General features: G+C 40.0%; 1 protein-coding gene across 2 annotated transcripts; it reads right to left on the bottom strand.

The window, feature by feature from the left end:
• Positions 1-6,043: 6,043 nt before the first annotated feature.
• On the bottom strand, positions 6,044-22,901 carry snap23.1 (synaptosome associated protein 23.1). Of its 2 annotated transcripts, none has more exons than XM_083791259.1 (8): positions 22,794-22,901; positions 18,104-18,224; positions 12,492-12,533; positions 11,059-11,107; positions 10,219-10,336; positions 8,302-8,487; positions 7,021-7,165; positions 6,044-6,686 (listed from the first exon to the last, which is right to left on the bottom strand). In XM_083791259.1, exons 2-8 carry the CDS (start codon positions 18,164-18,166, stop codon positions 6,624-6,626), a joined length of 666 nt encoding a protein of 221 aa, XP_083647385.1. In that variant the 5' UTR covers positions 18,167-18,224; positions 22,794-22,901; the 3' UTR covers positions 6,044-6,623. The 2 variants fall into 2 exon arrangements, with proteins under 2 accessions (XP_083647385.1, XP_083647384.1); XM_083791258.1 differs by lacking the exon at positions 22,794-22,901 and adding an exon at positions 21,759-21,781.
• Between the last annotated feature and the right edge of the window lie 233 nt (positions 22,902-23,134).

The following is a 23,134-nucleotide window of genomic DNA, read 5'->3' as shown; positions in this document are numbered from 1 at the left end:
TAACATGGGGCTCAATGGCAGCTCTATAGGCACGTCAAAAGTCACTCTCACCTAGAAACTCCATTCACACTTTTTATTATTCAGCTTACTGTGGAGACACATGCTGGAACTTTTTTTTATTTTTATGGTTTGTAGTTTATGAGTTATTTAACTTAAACGCCCAATGCATTCTCTATGGCAATAGCACAAACTTTGGCATGCTACTAGTCCTACATACTTACACCTAGCAACCCCATTCTAGCCTACTTAGGTTCATCTTACGGTGGACATGTTTGCCTGAAAAGGAATCTTTCAAATGTTTCATAGTTTTAGAAATATAGTGCTTTCAAATTTGAGACATTTAACATGGGGCTCAATGGCAGCTCTATAGGCACGTCAAAAGTCACTTTCACCTAGAAACTCCATTCACACTTTTTATTATTCAGCTTACTGTGGAGACACATGCTGGAACTTTTTTTTATTTTTATGGTTTGTAGTTTATGAGTTATTTAACTTAAACGCCCAATGCATTCTCTATGGCAATAGCACAAACTTTGGCATGCTACTAGTTCTACATACTTACACCTAGCAACCCCATTATAGCCTACTTAGGTTCATCTTACGGTGGACATGTTTGCCTGAAAAGGAATCTTTGAAATGTTTCATAGTTTTAGAAATATAGTGCTTTCAAATTTGAGACATTTAACATGGGGCTCAATGGCAGCTCTATAGGCACGTCAAAAGTCACTTTCACCTAGAAACTCCATTCACACTTTTTATTATTCAGCTTACTGTGGAGACACATGCTGGAACTCTTTTTTATTTTTATGGTTTGTAGTTTATGAGTTATTTAACTTAAACGCCCAATGCATTCTCTATGGCAATATCACAAACTTTGGCATGCTACTAGTCCTACATACTTACACCTAGCAACCCCATTCTAGCCTACTTAGGTTCATCTTACGGTGGACATGTTTGCCTGAAAAGGAATCTTTGAAATGTTTCATAGTTTTAGAAATATAGTGCTTTCAAATTTGAGACATTTAACATGGGGCTCAATGGCAGCTCTATAGGCACGTCAAAAGTCACTTTCACCTAGAAACTCCATTCACACTTTTTATTATTCAGCTTACTGTGGAGACACATGCTGGAACTTTTTTTTATTTTTATGGTTTGTAGTTTATGAGTTATTTAACTTAAACGCCCAATGCATTCTCTATGGCAATAGCACAAACTTTGGCATGCTACTAGTCCTACATACTTACACCTAGCAACCCCATTCTAGCCTACTTAGGTTCATCTTACGGTGGACATGTTTGCCTGAAAAGGAATCTTTGAAATGTTTCATAGTTTTAGAAATATAGTGCTTTCAAATTTGAGACATTTAACATGGGGCTCAATGGCAGCTCTATAGGCACGTCAAAAGTCACTTTCACCTAGAAACTCCATTCACACTTTTTATTATTCAGCTTACTGTGGAGACACATGCTGGAACTTTTTTTTATTTTTATGGTTTGTAGTTTATGAGTTATTTAACTTAAACGCCCAATGCATTCTCTATGGCAATAGCACAAACTTTGGCATGCTACTAGTCCTACATACTTACACCTAGCAACCCCATTATAGCCTACTTAGGTTCATCTTACGGTGGACATGTTTGCCTGAAAAGGAATCTTTGAAATGTTTCATAGTTTTAGAAATATAGTGCTTTCAAATTTGAGACATTTAACATGGGGCTCAATGGCAGCTCTATAGGCACGTCAAAAGTCACTTTCACCTAGAAACTCCATTCACACTTTTTATTATTCAGCTTACTGTGGAGACACATGCTGGAACTTTTTTTTATTTTTATGGTTTGTAGTTTATGAGTTATTTAACTTAAACGCCCAATGCATTCTCTATGGCAATAGCACAAACTTTGGCATGCTACTAGTCCTACATACTTACACCTAGCAACCCCATTATAGCCTACTTAGGTTCATCTTACGGTGGACATGTTTGCCTGAAAAGGAATCTTTGAAATGTTTCATAGTTTCAGAAATATAGTGCTTTCAAATTTGAGACATTTAACATGGGGCTCAATGGCAGCTCTATAGGCACGTCAAAAGTCACTTTCACCTAGAAACTCCATTCACACTTTTTATTATTCAGCTTACTGTGGAGACACATGCTGGAACTTTCTTTTATTTTTATGGTTTTTAGTTTATGAGTTATTTTACTTAAACGCCCAATGCATTCTCTATGGCAATAGCACAAACTTTGGCATGCTACTAGTCCTACATACTTACACCTAGCAACCCCATTATAGCCTACTTAGGTTCATCTTACGGTGGACATGTTTGCCTGAAAAGGAATCTTTGAAATGTTTCATAGTTTTAGAAATATAGTGCTTTCAAATTTACAATGGGGCTCAATGGCAGACAAATGGCATGTTAAAAATCACTTTCACCTAGAAACTCCATTCACACTTTTTTATTCAGCTTACTGTGGAGACACATGCTGGAACTTTTTTTTTTTTTTTTAATAAAAAAACGATGGGCTATAACTATCGTTTTTTTTCATTTTTTCATTTTTTTCAAATCCTCAAAAATGATGAAAAACGGCTTGCTATAGTATCATGTGTGTGTAGTGTTTTCATTGTCAAAAGTCAAGAAAAATGACATTGCCATTGTCGACGATTATAATCGGGGCCCAATATGCAAATACACAGACTATTCTGTCAGATGATGGGCCAAAATGCATTGCTATTTTATTTTTAAACGTTTGACCTAATTCTTATCTGTAAAATGTTAGGTGGACAGGGTTCTTTCAAACATAACCCCCAACTGTTACTTTTCAGGAAACAGGGGGAGAGAGCACCGTCTCCCGATGGTCCATTCCAGCACCTCGATGACATGGGACTTGAACATGCCAACTGTCTGTAGCAGAGGCAACCGATCAATGTTATTTATTTTTATTTAAAATAAATTTAGATATGAAAAGGTTTTAAGTCCTTAAATTGTCAAAGAAAAAAGTCCCGACAAACAGGTTGAGAACTACTGCATGATGACAGTAACCTTCATAACCCACCTCAAGATGACAGTAACCTTCATAGCCCACCTCAATGGACAACTGGTTTAAATGAAACAAGATGACAGTAACCTTCATAACCCACCTCAATGAACAACTGGTTTAAATGAAACAAGATGACAGTAACCTTCATAGCCCACCTCAATGGACAACTGGTTTAAATGAAACAAGATGACAGTAACCTTCATAGCCCACCTCAATGAACAACTGGTTTAAATGAAACAAGATGGCAGTAACCTTCATAGCCCACCTAAATGGACAACTGGTTTAAATGAAACAAGATGACAGTAACCTTCATAGCCCACCTCAATGAACAACTGGTTTAAATGAAACAAGATGACAGTAACCTTCATAACCCACCTCAATGAACAACTGGTTTAAATGAAACAAGATGACAGTAACCTTCATAGCCCACCTCAATGGACAACTGGTTTAAATGAAACAAGATGGCAGTAACCTTCATAGCCCACCTAAATGGACAACTGGTTTAAATGAAACAAGATGACAGTAACCTTCATAGCCCACCTCAATGGACAACTGGTTTAAATGAAACAAGATGGCAGTAACCTTCATAGCCCACCTCAATGGACAACTGGTTTAAATGAAACAAGATGACAGTAACCTTCATAGCCCACCTCAATGGACAACTGGTTTAAATGAAACAAGATGACAGTAACCTTCATAGCCCACCTCAATGGACAACTGGTTTAAATGAAACCACCATTAAGAATTTACAGCTTGTATTGAATGTTACAAAATTGAAGAACCACATCAACATTTTTACAAGCCTTTTAGTGAATATAAACAATTTCACTTTCAAAAAGAGTTAAGGATGATTTTTTTTAGGTGTGAAGTAAAGGCACTTTTACAATGTTAAATAAAATAATCATCCATTAACCAAACCGGATACAAACATTACAGGGGCAAGTTGCACATTGCTCAACATATTCCAAATAGGCCAAATTGTTGCAGTATACATTCCAGTGGGCTTCAGAACAAGAGAAGAGAACTCTGGGGTCAGCTAATTAGATTAAGTGACAGGTTGCATGCTGAAGATGTTCACTGTGCAGAACAAGGTTCTGAATAGCAGTTCATTTAGGTAGGTGTTTGGCCTGTGGCAGCAGTGGATGGGCAATTTTCATCAAAACAAGTCATAAAATGCATACTGTAGCCTACATGAAATATATCCAGCATATTGTGTTGCCTCATCATTAGACACATTTCCACAGCAAGGCCTAATAAGACCAGGCAGGCTTGATTACGTTGCAAAATTTACCGCCTCAACAAAATCAGATTTATTTTTGCACTTTTGCCACCAGAATTCAGTGCAATTCAGCAGTGCCGTTTCTAAGACACTGGCTGTTACAACACAACCATGGAACTAATACAACACATTAACGAGGTTCATACACAATTTCCATTTTCAAAACTATTTCCCCATGACTGAATTAAAAGTTTTTATTTGGTCAGTGTTAAGATATATTTTAGACTGAATTATACAACTGAAGCTCACTCTTCAAAAACAATAACCGAATATATGAAATGAAATGACAAAAGAGTCTATATTGTTGCATAAAATGCATAGTTAATGTTTGCATGTGCAGCAGAACAGCATAACCTCTTTGCATTGTTATTCCAACTTTTCTGTGCAACTTTTATCAAATAATGTATTTATGATGCATTCGTGTTCATGACATGTGTAGGAAAGGAACCCTCTACAAACTAGAAAGGAGGTAAGAATGAGTTTCATAATATAGTATGTAGGCTATGGATAACAAAGCCATAAGTATTTACACCAGTATCACACTTAGAATAAAATGAAGGGTTTCCTTCCAAAATGCCATAAATCCACTTAGAACAAACTACACACACAATTTGAAATTTTGAAATATTTGTGTATGTGCTTGTTTATATACACACACACACACACACACACACACACACACACACACACACACACACACACACACTGTATATATATATAAACACATACACATTATCTCAAGGTATCAAGGTAACTAAGAACTGTAAAGATATACCATTTTGTTTTATGTTCACTGGCAGCATTTATTTAGCTACAATAAAAAAATCCTCAAAACATTCTTCAAAATAAAATAAAAAGTCTGGATCTCTCATTTTGGAACAGAACTCTTCGAAAACCTCATGAAAGGCATAACATGGTTACATGGCAGTGAAATACAGCATTTGATCAAACAGTGGCCAAGGCAAATCTAACCATTAAACATATTCAAACAAGGGCCAGGGTTGGGTTTACCACCCTCCTTAACCCATTCTGGGCGGGAACCCATTTTGGTGTTAGCACTATGTTATGCTTTAGCTATTGAAAAATAGCAGATCTACAAGCTCATAGCACGCCACCGAGTGTCGCGCTACGAGCTTGTAGGTCTGCTATTTTTGAAAAATCGAAGAACGACTGATATTTTTAGAATCTGATCTCAGGTCAGAATGGAAAACTGTCAGGATGTAGAAGACATTTTTAGAATCTGATCTCAGGTCAGAATGGGTTAAGAGTATGAAGAGCAAAATGGCCACCATGTGAATATGGTCCACCTATAGCGACCATCCATTGCATCACATTTGATATTGTGTTTGTTACGTGCTCTCACATTTCAACCTTAGTGTAAAATCAACAAGTTGCTTTACCCTAAGGCTCTATTGAAATTCTCTCATATGGATTATAATAGTCTCTTGCTAGGAGGTATTTGGATTGGTTTTCATATAAATTAGTTTCTCACAAGGCAATCAGAGCCACACAAGTATCTTGAAGGTAATCAGCATAGTTTATAGGCTTGATATAAGTTAGAAAATAAAGAAACTGCATTCCTATAACGTTGCTTATTACCTGGGGGTATTTGCTAAAATCTAGTCAATATAAATGTGTGTGTGTGTGTGTGTGTGTGTGTGTGTGTACAAACAAATGAGTCAAAGTAAAACAAACTGGTTAATTACAGCTTTTACATGAATGACAAATGGGTGTGTTTAAAAAAAATGCTAACTTTATTCGCAAGTCATTTTTGCTTCACGAGAGTAATTAAATAAGCAAGTAATCTCAAAACAATCACTTATAATAACAATTACAAGAGGAACAAATCACACAACATGAAGTATTTCCCATAGCTTTGTGGCTGAAGCACCCACAGCCATGTGAAGGTAGGACCAACAGGGGGCGATATACAAATGCCTGGGGGTATATCGCAACAACATTGCTATGGATCACTGAATTTATCCACGCAATAGACAGGACTGCGAGCGAGGCCAGAAACGGCAACAACAGGTGTGTCCAAATGGAAAAGTTCTGGACTACATTGTTTTCACTCTGGTTTGTTATAAAAGAACGAGTAAGAGAAACAGAAAGGTGAGATAGAAAGCGGCAGCATAACTCTGCCACAACTCTTCCTGTTAAGGCTAAGATATGATCCTGACAGGCCCTGTGGATTTGGTATTGATACAGCAGCAGTTACCGATTGCCTTACTGCTTCTTCTGAATGTTCTTCATCTCACTGTGAATAGACGTTCAGAGTAGATGGTTGCAGATGGAAGCAGGTTCTCTTTGTCTACTTGATGAGCTTGTTGGCTCTCTGGTTTGCTTCGTCGATGCGATGCTTGTTCATGTCCGCCTGAAAGAGAAAAAGATGAGGCAAGTGAGGGACAGGGGAAACCCCAAACTACATCTGCTAATACTTTCAAAGGAAAAAGCACGACCGCATCCAGTAACCATCTGTTGATAAATCTGTTTTCCTGTTTACTTGCTTTTTAACAGTGATACAAAATGTTCATACGTATATACACTGTATACACTGCAAAAATCATAGATCAAGGCGGCAGGTGGTAGATAAGTAAAGCTGGGTCACAGCGTATCACAGGTACAGCAAATTTCCACAACCTCCTCCCACACACACATATTGCCAGAAGGACCATGACCTCTGATGAAGAGCACATCTTATGTCTCACCTTGTCTGTGATGCGGTCAATCGATTTATTCTGCTTGTCGATCTCGCCGCCCATGTCAATGGCCATGGACTTCAGGTTGCCAATGATGCTGCCCACCGCATCCAAGTTCTCCTCCATCTCATCCTCCCGTGCATCGTCGGTTATCCTGCACGACGGAGACAGTAGAAGTTCATTTATCCATTTGTGACTCTTGAGAGTGTACAAATTATGCTACGGTAACGAAAAGGACCCGTAAGAGTATGTCCCAACGGTGCGGTGGGTAACACCCTCTTTGTCTGGTGGCCCACAATTAAGTCCCAACAGAACTTCAACTTTCCTACAGTCTTTAAAAAATGACTACCGTTCCCTTTAATAAACCCTCCGCCTGAATATAATCTTTAATGAGTCTCTGAGGGGAGGACATTTGTCCTGGACTTACAAGCTTATCACAGCGTGCAACACTGTCAAATCCTCAGTGTTGATTTGACTACAAATGGAATTCCAAATGGATTCCATTTGTACACTCAGTTACAAATAGATAAATTAACACAAAGGATTTTACGGTGTACATATTGAGCAGCTTCTGTCTCCCGCAGCAACAGTTAACTAGGCCGTGTATGACGCCCATGAAAACGCATTCACTATTCGTTTTAACATATGCATAGTCATGAACGAATTAGGGTGTTTTGGAGAGGGATTGAATATAAAGCAATCTGCCTGTTGGTGGTTAGTCTATGTCTGAGAAAGCATAACTAGAGGGCTCGCATTTGTCAAATATTTGTGCTGCCTGCATCAATGAGGTAACTGGCTGGAGTGTTTGTGGTGAAAAACTTTTCTGAGGGTGTTGACAGACGCAACTTCACAGAAAATGTGCTTTATCCCCCATCCTATCCCCTTTCATGACCTATCCAGGATTCAGACCCTGGTCTCCCGCATGAGATTAACAGTCTACCCGGGCCAGGGGAGAACTTGTGATATGAGCCTCAGATCTGGCACATTTGAATTGTGCGACAGCAGTTATCTAATTAAGGTAGGGTGCCGTTTCTCCTTTATTTGCCAATGTGTTCTCAGATTGAATTAAAGGTAGCCTCTGCGACCACAAGGGTGACTACTAACACTACTGATTGAGTAGTGTCCGTCTGATTTTTCATTTTGCCAATGAGTTCATTACAAAGTCCACTACACAAAACCCCCTATAAAAGAGAGTAGTGAATGATTTTGGACAAGCCTATACACGTATGTTTCAGCTGACATTACGAACATCTCCAAACTAAAGTACGAAGATCTGGATAGGAGTCCCACCTCTTGATGTAGGGTCCTGAAGGCGCTGAGGTGTTGACCTGGGGAGCTTGGCCGTTACGAACCCCTGATGGCTGTCTGGAGATCACGGCTCCATCCCCCTCGCCTTTGCCGTCCTCGCCCCCTCCGATGCCCCCTCCGATCCCCCAGGTACGCTTGTACTTTGAGTCGTGCTCTATGGACGACACCCTGAAGAGAGAAAACAGCCCATCAGTACAAAAGAAGGAAGTGGAAGTGCTTAGGTGAACGTTACTATATTGTACGAGAGTTGAGTTAGAGGCTTTTTACTACAACAGTACTAGGTTAGTACTATATAGTCACACTGCTACTACTGCTCTCAAAGCATGCTAATGGTTCTTTTACCTTATCTGTAGGTAATCATCATAGAAATCGCTCCTCCATTGTGAAAGCATTTGAGAAAGATTGATTAAAACTTTAGAACAGGGTAATAATACACACACCCATTAACCTCTTAACGTGCATTTAAAAACAATAGTGTAAATAGTGCATGTACAAGCTTGTGATCTTGTACATCTGCAATTGTCTAGAATGAAATGTCCAAAATAGGGATGCTGGTTGAAAGTGGGTAATGCACTAAAAAACGGATTCTCTATTGCTATGCATTATAGTTCAGTGAGTGAGTAAAAAAGAAAGTTGGCCAGATTGTAGCATTGCTTGACATAGTGAAAGTATGAGTCATGAAGATTCTGTATGAATATAAATGCTGGAATTGTTAATGCCGCTATTGCAGGACTCCAAGGTCACTAGGTTTCTGTCAGGTATAGCGCTACATTTATTTCACTAACCAGAGGCTGGTTCAGGACTATGTAGAAGCCAAGTACTTTGAATCTCCAGAACCCACAACTTTATAGTTCCACCTTCTTGTGTGTGTGTGTGTGTGTGTGTGTGTGTGTGTGTGTGTGTGTGTGTGTGTGTGTGTGTGTGTGTGTGTGTGTGTGTGTGTGTGTGTGTGTGTGTGTGTGTGTGTGTGTGTGTGTGTGTGTGTGTGTGTGTGTGTGTGTGTGTGTGTGTGTGTGTGTGTGTGTGTGTGTGTGCGCGCGCGTGCGAGTGGAGGAGTCTGAAATGGCATTCAGGCCCTTTGGTGAAACTGACGGGAGTTAAATTTCTTTTCAGCAGGGTTAGTTGTGTACGGTGTAGCCTGATTATCAAACGGTAGAGCGGAGGTGCCACAACGATGTGCCAAAGGCTGTTTTGGTTCCAACCCACCGCTACACCGGGTGCTTCCACTAGTAATTAGTTCCTCCCTCTCTGCTTGAGGGTGTCCTAATTAGAGAAATAACCTGGTGTAGTGGTAGTGCACAGAAAACTCCTGTTCATTTGACTCTGAGAGTTTACAAATGGAACCAAATGGACCCACAAGGGTCCATTTGGTTCCATTTATACACGGTCTGACTTTACCACCATGGATTTTAATGTGTGCACCCGCTCAGCCATCTGTGGAACATCCTGTACCACATACCTCTGTGGTACAGGAAACACTGTTAGCAATTTTTGCCGGAGAATTCTTCTAAATAATGGCACAAGAGTGCCAGCAGACGAGGCAGACTTTACTATGAAAAGCCCCGCCTTCCGTTACCCAAAAGCAGGAGGCATAATCTTCCGTTCTTGCGTACCTCACAGTCACACTACCTCGTCTTATGTCTCTCTATAATAATAATATTCCAAACGAGATGCATGGTGAAGTCAGAATGAAGAACATTGCCCTTTTGGTCAAAACCATGGAGAGCGCCATAGATTTAGAGTTATGAGCCTTTTTAGTCGGGCCGTAAACAAGGAAGTGAATGGGCAAAGACGCCTATACACGTCCAAAGCACCCCATGGTTTTGATTCTAAAGACGTGTATACACGTCATTAGCACGCCAAGTGTGTTTGTGTGGTTTATGCAGGCATGAAATATACCTATCACAGGGGCAGACACATATGCCACAGCACTTTGAGAGGTCTGTGAGGTTTTTTTCAGCCTGTTTCATGTCCTGGTTGATCTGATCCATGCCATCCTCCACACGCCTCAGCTGTTCTGCAAACACACACACAGAAAACCAATATTGAACACTAGCTTTGAAATATGTTGCACGCAAACATATTTCCTGCAAAAGCAGGAACATTTGATGTATCCGTGTAGTAAATGTGCTATATATGAATTAAGTTTGATTTGACACTGTCAATATTAGTTAGGGCATTTTCTGTGTTATTTTTATGCTTCACAAGTTGCCTTACAATACACTGACTTGACGAGCCTATAACAAGACGTAAAAGCTTTTAATTGGTGATCTTCACCGTCTGACAGCGGGTGATCACACCAACCTTGGTAAAAAAAAGTGATCATGTGCCTGAAGAGGTTGACCACGCCACTTCTTAGAACAATATACATTTGGTATGATTGTTTCTAGGTTCACGTCATATTTTTGTACACAATTTCAAAATATGCCTATTTTATACAGTGTCACATTTGCATACTTTAATCAAGGTACAAAAAAGCAACAAGGGTGTTAATTTACCCATTCGTAATTGTCACATGCACACTCAAAGTTAAATTAAAACTGAGGATTTTGACTGTATTATGCAAGTGCCAAACTGAGTTGGTGCATCTCTCAAAAGTGGCAAACAGCTCAAACTGAGGCTGGCATCACTCTGCGAGTTAAAGCCTATCGCTGTCACGGTCATGACAGAATGGGAGCAATGAAAATCAGAGGCATCCTGGAGGCATCCTGTGCCACTGCTGTGGGTATGTCTGTGTACCTCCTTGTTGGTCCAACATCACCATGGTGTTGACGCCCGTCTGTTTGCTCTGGAATACACAACAGAAAATATACATTTTTTCAGACGCAGGAATTAGGTGATGTACATTTTGACTTTGGAAAGGAGGGTCTGAAGGACAGTCGACTTTGTTCACGAATCAAGATTTAGTCAACTTAAACTTAAATATTGGAGCTGCACCGATATGTATGTTGGGAGTATGTTAATAAAATATAACACGAGCACATATGCAGGGGTTGGAGCCGGAGACTCCATTATTTATCAATTTAGACCCTAGTGATGTGTCAGGTAGACCACCTATTGGTTCACGAGTAGTACTGCTTGAAGTTCATACGGTTAAGTTAAGTGCAATATCTCCGCTTGGCCAAGCAGGGATTTGTTCTTGTGAGCAGTAGAAACAGAGTCTCTCAACCCCGGTTAGAATCTCTGATATCCCGAGATAGGACATAAAAGTTATGGACTGCAGCATTAAAAGTGAGATGAGAAAGATCTCAGTTATTCGCTATTGAATTATAGTTTACATTTGTCCGTCTCCCCTGTTTTAATGTTTTTAAGTGAGATAGTTATAAAGAAGACCTTAGTTTCTCATCAAATGTGTTCAATTCTACTGTATACGTAATTTTGTGTCGCAATACTTCCTCATGCAAAAAAATACAAAGTAAAACACGAACATATGTAAATTAGCCATGCAAATGTTTTTACTCGTCAATTTAAGTAAATTGACTGAAAAGTCCACTGAACTTATTGCCCAATTAATGCTTTTGCCAAACAGAACGGATCTACAAGCCAACAATGCATCTTTCTGTAAGCTTTTAGATCTGTTATTTTTTTGGCAAGCTTCACTCCATTAAAGGAGAATTCCATACTAAAAGGTTTTCTTACCTTTTCTTTGTAGTGGTTACATCCCCACCACCAAGAGGTCCAGGTGTTATTTTGTGCAAAAGCTCCTTATTGGCTATTTCCCCTACCATAAGCCCTAAATGAATGCATTGAATGGGAATTGAATGGGGCTATGGGGTGTTGTGCTAATTCGCTTATTTCCATCGCTCAAAATGATTTATTTTTTGTATATATCCTTTCTTCATAATGTAAATAATATCCCAAGCGGCACACTTTACTACTTATTTTGATGGAAATAAGCGAATTAGCACAACACCCCATAGCCCCATTCAATTCAATGCAATTCATTGAGGGCTTATGGTAGGGGAAATAGCCAATAAGGAGTTTTTGCACAAAAAACACCTGGACCTCTTTGGTGGGGACGTAACGACTACAAAGAAAGGTAAAAAAGCCTTCTAGCATGGAATTCTCCTTTAAGAGCCATCCACACCTAAAGTGCTGCATGCTTTGTGGTGGTTAACAATGGATGCGAGTGTAAAATGATCCAGAGCATGAAGAGTTGGAGCAGGACTCACCTCCTCCGCCATCTGCAGCATCCGTCGGGTGCTCTCCAGTGACTGGAAGGGGGAGGGGAGACAACAGGTGTGGTGGTTAGTTAATGCATGGAGAATTATGAACGCACGTACACACATACATTCAGAAACAAAGACAGTTTGACAGAAAGGGATATGCAGTGAAAAAAAGGGACACAGGCAATGAGGAAATCAATAATAAAAATAGGGGACAAGTGAAAGTATTAAAGTAGAGAGGGATAATGAAGAGTGGACAGATCTAAAGAGTGACTCTAAAAAGGATATATGACCAACACACAATGCAGAAGGAATATGGAAAGGAATAATAAAGCAGGAATAATAAAGCAGAAGGAAAGAATAGGGGAGAAAGCCAAACAGAGTGGTACACTTAATAGGGAAGGTTATGGAAGAGTGGAAAGATCTATAAGTGAACGTAAAAAGGTGTACATGTATGACCGACAAAACACATACAATATACTATCTATATCTATTAAAAAATCAACACCCAACTTTATTTATTCAGACTGACATCTGTGTACTAGTGGGCAGACGCCTCGTAAAAATATATCAGCTTGGACTCTCCCTGATCAGGTGACAGATAAAGTTAACACAAGCGGCTAATAGAGCGTCGCAGTCCCTCCCCCTTTCAGAACAACGAGTGGCCCAGGAAATGAATCGCAATGCATTTGTCCCATAGGCATTTCTTAAAGTATTTATTTAAAGACGGTTACACCGCGGACAAAGCCAACTCGGATAGTGACAAATCATGACAATGAACACAATATTTTGGGCCGATCAAATCATTTGAAAGAAGAAAATAAAGGCAGGAGACAACACTATTTGTTTTGTTTTTCTTCTTATAAATTATTTGATCGGCCCAAAACTGTCAAGGTTTTTCATGATCCTTAGGGTCATCCAAATAACACAATAAATTGTGAATTATATACATTTTGGATCATGGTAAATTCGGGGGGTTGAAAGTTGGGTACCATTAAAGGACAACTTTAGTTTTTTTCAACAAAGGTTCATGTTTTAGGTTGTTTAGAGAAAGTAAAAGATGTCCAAGGAGTGTTTTTTGTGCAAAACTAATGCTTGCAATGGATTCTGAATCATGAATAACCCCCAGTTTGACACAATACATGCAACTTAAAGCATAATTAAAATGAGACATTTTTGCTTTATATAGGATGTTAATGGCACCCAACTTTCAACCCCTACATTTATCATGATCCAAAATTTATATAATTCAGTTTTTAATGTTATTTGGATGACCCTAAGGATCATAAAAAACCTTGAATGATTACTATTGCAATTTCTTTTGGGACAAATGCTAGACTGACCCACCACACACGCACACGCTCCTGTATGTATTGGCCATAACAGGGGATGGGAGGGAGCCGTGTGAGATAAGATGGAGAGGCAGCATTGGTTGCCCTATGTGGAATAGACTACTCAGAATGCCAGAGAAAGGTTTCCACTGGGATGTATCGTAAAGGTGCCTGGGCAAGTGCAGTAGAGGATACACTTCTGAGAACTGGGGTTACGTGACAGTTTTCAAAATAACAGTATTATAACAAACGTTATAGTTTATATCAAAACAAATGGTCAGGATATATTGCATAAACCAAAGCTGAGAAAATTTTTTATGATAAAAAGCCGTTATGCTAAGGAAAAGTATGTTTGCGCTCCATTATCCAAAGATCTCTGTGTACCCAAATTCGTTCTGCGATCTTGCCCCTGCAACTTGAGGCTGGTAGGTATAGAGGAGTAATAGAGGAAGAGCGGATTACTGTGATAAATTATATTGAATTTGATGTTTTACTGCCCTTTCCTTTGTATCATGAACTACATCAAGAATTGTTTAATAGGAGTGGAAAGTTTCTGAAAACCTGGATCTGATATAAAGCAACCAGTGACACTGGTTTGCATTTTTTAACACAAGCGTGGGACACACACAGTCACACACACACACTTCAAGCTATGCTCAATGCGTAGGCACATTGTGACCTTGCAGATGGGCTATTTTGCCACGCAACACCATCATAGAGTATAAAGCCTAGTGAGTCCACACTCATTGTGATGCAATGAAACCGTTGCAGGTCAACACAGTTTGGGGATTCTGTTGCACAGTGGTTACAAGTTGCAACTCGTTGCATTGCTAATCATGGTGTACTGTGGACTGGGCTTTAAACAGAGCCTAAAGCACAGGCCGCCGGCGCCATGTGTAAGCACAGAAGAATAAGAAAAAACCCAAGTGGGGTAAAGCAAGTAGGTTAGGTAGGGACACATATGGACACCCCAGACACACACACACACACACACACACACACACACACACACACACACACACACAAAGGCAGCAGTGTCTTGACAGCAGGGTGGAATGCAGTCATTCCAGGTATATGTGAAGCCTTCCTTCAAGTATCTATTAATACCAAGAAGTGGCTGTTGGGAGAGGTGGATGGTGACATAAGAGTGCAGGCGTAAGGGAGAGAGAGAAAGACATGGACTCATTGTCAGCATGTGTAATGAACTGTTAACAAGAGCGTGCCGGGTCCAGGTTGACTCATTCTCACTGTATTATGTTTGCTAGGAATCCATTAAAGGGACACTTCACCCTTTTTGCAAAAGAATATATGTTAATGACGTTTAGAAGCTTTAGAACACTTTCCTGGGGGTCTTTATGTGTGCAATATGTGGTTTTAGATATTTTAGATTGTAGCAGTGAGCCTGTTGTCTCTGATGTCATGGACACTGGGCTCACTTCCTTCCTGGACTACATGTTGTCTCAGTAAGACAGCTCTCCCCCTATCCACAAGGAGGAGCAGTGCGCCAAAGAATTATGGGAATTGTAGTCCAGGAAGGTAGTGAGACCAGTGTCCATGACATCAGAGACAACAGGCTCACTGCTACAATCTAAAATATCTAAAACCACATATTACACACATAAATACCCCCAGGAAAGTGATCTAAAGCTTCTAAACGTCATTAACATATATTGTTTTGCAAAAAGGGTGAAGTGTCCCTTTAAAACTGCGAGAGTGAGAGGCGAAGGGTGATGAAAATGATTTTTTTTAATGACAGAAAATAAGGTTGGAGAATGAGGAGATGTTGAGCATAAGCAGGCATCTATGTACTAAGCCATAACAACACCAGGGTGGATAAAGAAGACTACAGTACGTCTAGACTCTAGCCTAGCGGATACCTCAGACTTGGTAATTTAGTGCTCAGGTGTCGCACAGCACACAAACATCCCAGCTCTGAGGTGCTCCAAGGAAAACGTTTGAGATGAAAACTAAACTTTGTGTTACCGGCTGTTTGAGGAGACTTAATTGGGCTTGGCAATGCGTAAACACCACCACACAACAACAACAAAATAACATTAAACCAGGTTTTTCCTGAAATGCTGTGAAAATCTTTAGTATCAGTTGCAGTTACCCAAAAAGCCAGAGGCAAGCCTAGCCCAGTAAACGCAGGGACCCATCTTATGCAAATTCCCATGTATCACCTCCGCCTCCTGACCGAGCGGTCACCAGAGGAAGCAGAAGAGAGAAGTACAAGAAAAAAGGAGAAGTAGTTCTGGTTAAGAGACAGAGATAAAAAGACAACCGAAACAAAGAAGCAGCATGAGATTAGTACAGTAACAGTTACAAGGTGAAAGCCACTCTCTACTCTGAGTGGACCCAAACGCGTCTACTTGGTTCCATTTGTAAACGAACATTTTACTTTGTAGGTTCAGGTTGGTATGATCTATTTGGCTCCATCTGAAGCAGCATGCTCAGTCATGAGATGCCTTGGAGTGCTGATTAAACAACAAATCTGACAGAGCTCGATGTGTGAAAAGCGAAAACCACAGAGGCAAAGTGGGGATATCAAAATTCAAGATTTAAGTTGTTACATCTCATGTACAGGTACACAAGAGTCAAATTTATCGATATCAGCTTCTCGACATTTATCTGTACTAGGCTGATGTCGATTGGGAACGATTCCTGTTGGGGATGCATGTCCCTCCGGTAATGCAATACCCGTTGTCAGAGTACCCATTGCACCTCTCCGTGTCCCGATTATAGCCATATTTGGAGATCTCTATCCGTCCGTCTTGTCTTTGGAGAATGAGATCCGTTGCCACACAGCACTTCTGGACAACCATCGACCCGACCGACTTCCCACTTGGCACAGCACTCCCTGGGGTCCTCTGGGATACGCATGCCAAGTCTGAAGTTGATCGGTCAGATGGTTTGCGGGACACACGGACAGACGGACGGACAGAGGCAGAGATTCTGTAACAATTATAGATTGATGTGTGTGTGTGTGTGTGGCATGTGTACAGTTATAAATATTAAGTGTCTGGTGCCTGTGTGTGCTGGGATGCGTATAAATAATGTAGTTTGTAGTGTGTTGTGACACTAATAAGGTGTGGTGTGTAGGTCCCGCGTCTTCTGCCTCAATAAAAGCATTAAAATAAAGGTTGTTTTCACATTATTGTGCGATTGTGTATGCACAGCACCCTCTGTGTGTGTAATAGACAGACAGGCAACAAGCCTTTGGTGTCTATTGATACTAAAGGTATCATAGCCTTGATATATGGGGTAAATTAGGCATGAAGCACTGTACGATTCCCATAAAGGCTTTGCCTAATAATCAACTCTGAAACAAACAGGTCTAATTACCCCAGCGTAACGCTATACTGCTTCCTCAACACTGTGTGTGTGTGTGTGTGTGTGTGTGTGTGTGTGCACACGCGCTCATTTCAATTTGTGCAGCTTTTCTTTTTCCTCAAGAATTTGTTTTTGTTTTAATCTGCAGTGCACTGTTGAATTTATTTATGCATGTCCAGAATATTTGAACAACACAGCTATAATGCTTCTGCAATAACAGTGTGTGCGTGCGTGTGAGTAGTGCACCAGTATGCTCATTTCAAATTTGTATAGCTACATATTTATTCTCAGATAAAAAGGTGTTGAGTGAGTCTATTATATCAGCACTGCTGATATTAATGGGGGATTCGAGGATAGTTATTAGCTCTTTGGACATGAAGGAACAAAGAACAATGTTTGATGTATCTGGTCTCTGTGGTGGGTGCATGCAATGGGCATGCTTGTGTTGAAGGTTATGGTTTTTCAATCAAGTGTGTTGTTTGTTAGATCATAACAATATACCTATGCAAATCATTAGAGCCAGAACAACAGTTTGGACATTAATTAATATTTTTTCTCACCCATTGTGGTATGCATGTGCGTCTGTGCATGTGCTTGTGTGCGTGTATGTGTCTTAGCGTTCTGCAATGGAACAACTTTAGCAGCACATAAACAATGACATATAAATAAATTCATGCTCCCTAGAAAATTGGAAATAGAGCATGCAAGCAATTTGAGACTCAAAAGTAGGCACAGACATTTTAGTTAATTCTGCTGAACAGGCACCCTGAAATTATCTCCCCAGTGATGCAAAAACTTTTAAATTTAGGATCACGTGGCCCCTGGGAGGAAATGCTACCACTTTTATGGCTGACTAGTATAATTTAAAAAAGCCTGTATGACACCACAATGGAAAAAACAACACTGAGGATTATATGTATACACTGGCTTCCTCGACGTGTGTGTGTTCAACAGTACCTCATCAGTCACTTGGTTGGCCCTCATGGTGATGTCCTCTACCGTCATGTCGTTGGTGTGCATGGTGCCGTCCTTCTTTTTGGAGGCTCCTCCAGTGCCACTGAGCTCGAAACTTGTAGTCCTAGGAGGACAGATGGACACGACGGTATCATCACATAGGAGGACAGATGGACACGACGTGATCATCACATAGGACAGATGGACACGACTTTATCATCAGAATAATAAAGATGCTGTGTGGAGGACACACTACTAGTTCACAGCAGTGTTGTTTTCGTCGACTAAAACTAAGACGAAAAATGTTCGTTGACTACCTTTTTTCACTGACTAAAACGAAATAAAAACGAATCTATGATGACTAAGACTAAATATACTGACAATTTCGTCAACAAATAAAAACTAGACTAAAATGTTAGGAAGGGACTAGTGGACAAGAGATCCAGTTTTATGCTGGGTTGCATGCTGAAAATAGCAGATCTACAATCTCAACGCGTCGCAGCTTGTGAGATTGTAGATCTGCTATTTTCAGCATGCAACCAAAGTGTAAAATATGTCATTACAATGACATCAAGGCCTGTCAAAACACATTTTAGTCGACTAAATCAACTGTAGATTTAGTCGACTAAAATCGTATGACATTTAGTCGACTAAAACTAGACTAAACACGAGAACATTCCAGGTGACTAAAATGTGACTAAAACTAAGTGAAAACTATATTCCTTATTCCTTATTTAATGGAAACACTTGATTGTTGCTTTAGGAACAATTCATTTTATGCATGTTGACTATGTTCTATTGCAACAGATCATTAAACATGAAAAACTACAATCAACTGTAGAAAAAGTCCCTATATTGCTCATGAATGACAACCCGCAACAACCTGAGCCACTTGTGATTTTCATTACATGCTTCTTCCACATGTCTGTGTCCATGTGGTTGAATTATGTCTTTATCTACACTGAAAACATAATTAAAGTGATATAATCTAAAAAGGCTCCCACGCAGCCTATAGCAAGATATCCAGTGTTTTTCTTCCACACGTGTAGACTACCAACAACATTAACAACATGTGAATTGTGAATTACCCCAACTGACAAATCAATAGTACTGCGTGTGTTTTGCAGTCTTGTACGAATCAATTTCTGCTGGTGATAACTATCCAAACCTGCCTTCAAGACAAATAACCTCAGGACATATAGCATAGCACTGATAATTGAATCTACACACAGCACAGTATAGGGGAGGAATACAATGCAAAACCTAAACAAATTGGGTTCTTTTCCTCCACCTGTGAGGGAATGTTTGGGGTCTGAACACAAGGAGCAGGTGTTGCATAGAGAACAGATTCCATTGCAAAGACCAGCAGCAGTTCCTTGTTGCTAGGGTTAACTGGAGTATAGCTAACAAGGAAGCAGACTATGAGAGGGCAGTGATAATGAGGTTGACATAGCAAAATGAGGGTCATGAGACCAAGCGATGGTCGCAGGCGGAAGACCTTCATTTCGGTGTTTAATTATAATAAGATTGTGTAATATTATAAGAGTGTAATATTCCGTATGTCTTATTGCCTTCATACATGATATCCATCAAATAATCAACTGCATGTCTTTAACCATATGCAACTGAAATGTATTTTGATAAGAGGTTACCAAACTTCCATTCTAAGTTATGGGCTAGTTTTATTTCTAAAGCTTGGATAATTGGGCAAACTAGACTGTATAATTATATGCATACAAATGATACAATATGAATGAGATCAGTTTATTTTATGCATATCAAGTATGAAGGCATACAGAATATTATACTATTCATTGGGTTCAACTTGCTTTAAAGAAACTTGTTCAAAGAAATAATTAAACTGTAATTCACATAAGAATGATAAAGCCTTCATTCACAACTAATGGCTGACTTTATTATTAATTATGAAAGCACTGGAAACTTAACCTGCTAGAAAAAATACAAACTAAAGGTTAGCGTTTAAGCCAAAGTGTATGTTCTAATATGGTCAAGGTCCCGGTTATACAATGTCAGTCACAGGGCTGTGTGCTGACGGGAAGGTTTTGATATGGCTGGAACATAAACAACTACAGTTGACAACGGAGACAACAGACTGGCTTTGTAGTGACTGGCAACATGGTTTCAGGCCAGTGTTTCATCTGGCATTTTATATAGCAGTAGTGTTTGAGGATAACTTCAGTTGTAGTTCCATAATTGTTTCCATGGTCCAAGCTACTGTTGTTGTGTGGCCATAATTAATCGGTCATCACATAAACATAAAAATAAAACAAACAAGTATAATCATATCGGTATCGGCCGATGTTAGCCTGAAAAATGCAATATCGATGTAAAACCGATATAAAGCTTCCAGAAGTTTCAGTTTTTCTTTTAAATAAAAATACTACATTCAAGCCATTTATGTTTGGGAATAAATTGATTTAGCAAATTCAGTGTTTTATATGCCCTTTTCAGAATGGACAAAATGATTGTGATTGTTGATTCACAAAACAAAAGCAGTTAATGTTGCACAGAAGGAGACTGCAATGGAAAAGACAAAGCCGGTTATCTGTAAAGCATGTGTCACAGATGGTTTTCTAGTAAGCTTTATTTCCGCTCTCCTTCCGTCTTCTCGCTCTCTTCCTTTGGAGTTCAAATAACATTTTCCTGTTTTTGCAATAACCCCCTGAACTATGTTCACTTTCCAACTCATAAATCCACCCCATGCAAAAACAAATGGAAGGTTGGCAGACAGTCAGTCATGGGGTTGGCTCTGGTTTTATTGGGTCCTATAGGCTCGCCTCAGCCTCAGGGCCGTGTTTTCTGTCCGACCACCACCACTCCTAGCCCTGCCTGGACATGCATTTGAGTTGCTTTTTGAAACTCAAACATGGGAGTCTTTTTTTTACAGCAGATGCTGTTGTACTCCAATGACAACAAACAGTGTTGTTGTTGAGAATGTCAATACTGACAGATAGATTACTTGAACTGAAAATTTGCAATCCCAAATAATAGCTAGCATCCTTGTGTATACATGGTCTTAACCCTACATGATCTGGGCGTGTTTTATTTCCCTTGTTGGGTCAATCATGGAAGGGGGTAGGGCCTGCACACCATTCTTTTGGTAAAGAATTACTGTATTGAACAAACGACCCTTGTTGGGTCAATAAAACGTTATTGTTTGGTTTAAATTAAGCATTTATACAAATATGATATATTTAAACATAGGTTATCATGAGAATCCCTCTTACCGGTATACACCAAACATGAATATTGAAGCAAGCTACAGTCAAGAGGGACAGTACATTCACCTTTTGTCCACAAGTGCTTGACACTGACCGATACTTACTCCCTCATGAACTACACCAGTCAGTCATCTATACATACACCCACATTGTATGGTGGTTATATGTAGAGCAGAACAACCTTAACATTAGCCCCTTTCGGGACCCTTGTTTACCTTTTCTACGCCAAATACAGAAAAAGGTAAACAAGGGTCACACAATAATAATAACAACACAAGGGGCTACGGCTACCTTAACATCAACAGCCAAACCAGCCAGTGTTGGCTGGTGATAATTTCCCACCCTGGCTGAACAAACACACAATATAATTTTACTGGGTACTCTGGGGTGATTTAAAAAGCTGTTGCAATACATACCCATTCATGTTGCCTTGACTGCGGTTCCCTCACAGTGCCAGGCCAATATAACTTATGTCTAGCCCGTGTCTTCCTACTGCAAGAATGGGACACGCCTTTCCTGCTAATCAACTCAAACCTGTTCCTCCAGGTCTGGCGACTACAAACTCTGACGTCTTTATCTTTGTGCATTTCTTCCTCATTGGCCTAAAACGCATTATTCACACTTTAGGACTTTGGGGGTATTTTCAGCCCATACGTGGGGGTATTTTCAGCCCATACGATTTCATTTGCACGTCAATTTCCGCTATACACCACATGACAGGGCGTAGGACCGTAGGTTGTCGATTATAGATCTACAAGTTCACAGAGCTTGTCTGTGAAGAGATATGGTGCAAAGGGTAACGGTCCTCCCGGGGGACACCAGTCAATGAATGAACTATGTTTGGTTACGTTACGTTGCGACATCAAATCAAGAGTTATGGGCTCAACAGCCATCTGTACACAGTCAACAGCCGGTGACATCATCCTATGTCGCAAAGCCGATAATACAAGTCGCATTTCTTACAAACCACGACTGTGCAAAAGTATTAAGTCAAAGTGTACCAGTAGGCTGTTCAGGGAGATTGTAAACCATTTTGATCACATTAGAAATCGGCTGACTGGGCTGTTGTGTTTGACAATAGCCTAATTGCTTTGTTTACCGAGTTGACACGTTATTAAACAGGTAACGTTAAACTGAGTAGTAAACTGAAATAACACGGAATGGTCTACTAATGCAAAGTACCATCATCATGCTAAATACATGTCTAAAATAACAGCCGTATCAATCAATTGTAGTTAGTACAACTTTACAAACTTGACACATTGTTTGAAAAGTTGTTGTTGAGCAGTAGGATTCGGGTACCTCTCTCTCACACACACACGCACACAGCAGTTAGCTCATTTGCTAGCGCGCTAGTTAGTTCCGTTTTCTATTAACCAGGAACATAAATGTTGCGTGGCAACAGGAGTGACACTGCGATTGTTATCAAGGTAAAGGTAGAAAATACTTACAGGCAAGCTTCCTTGTTAGGAAATACCTTTGGAATTCCTCCTAGTTTCGGTAAGTCAACTTGGCCGAGGCGACAGGATTCCTTCACTCAACTACTCCTCCGCCACTTCGGAAGGGTAGGATCTCCATATCTAAATCCCATAGCTAGAGAGGTACGGTCGCGCTGTGATTGGCTGGATGGTTGTCAGGCAGCACTGTCCACTGTCTGTCTAGCAGCTGGTGCGGGGAGACATGAGAGTCAGATGCTCTTAGCCTCGGCTCTGAAACAACTCCTCATAATTTACATCAACTACTAAACTATAGCAAGGTTAGGATGTTTAGATCTTAAATAAGATAGTTTATT

This window comes from Protomyctophum parallelum (genome assembly GCF_964188405.1).
Source record: "Protomyctophum parallelum genome assembly, chromosome: 20".
Classification (NCBI taxonomy): domain Eukaryota; kingdom Metazoa; phylum Chordata; class Actinopteri; order Myctophiformes; family Myctophidae; genus Protomyctophum; species Protomyctophum parallelum.
Note: the sequence above shows the minus strand (reverse complement) of the source record. Positions and strands in the feature narration are given on the sequence as shown.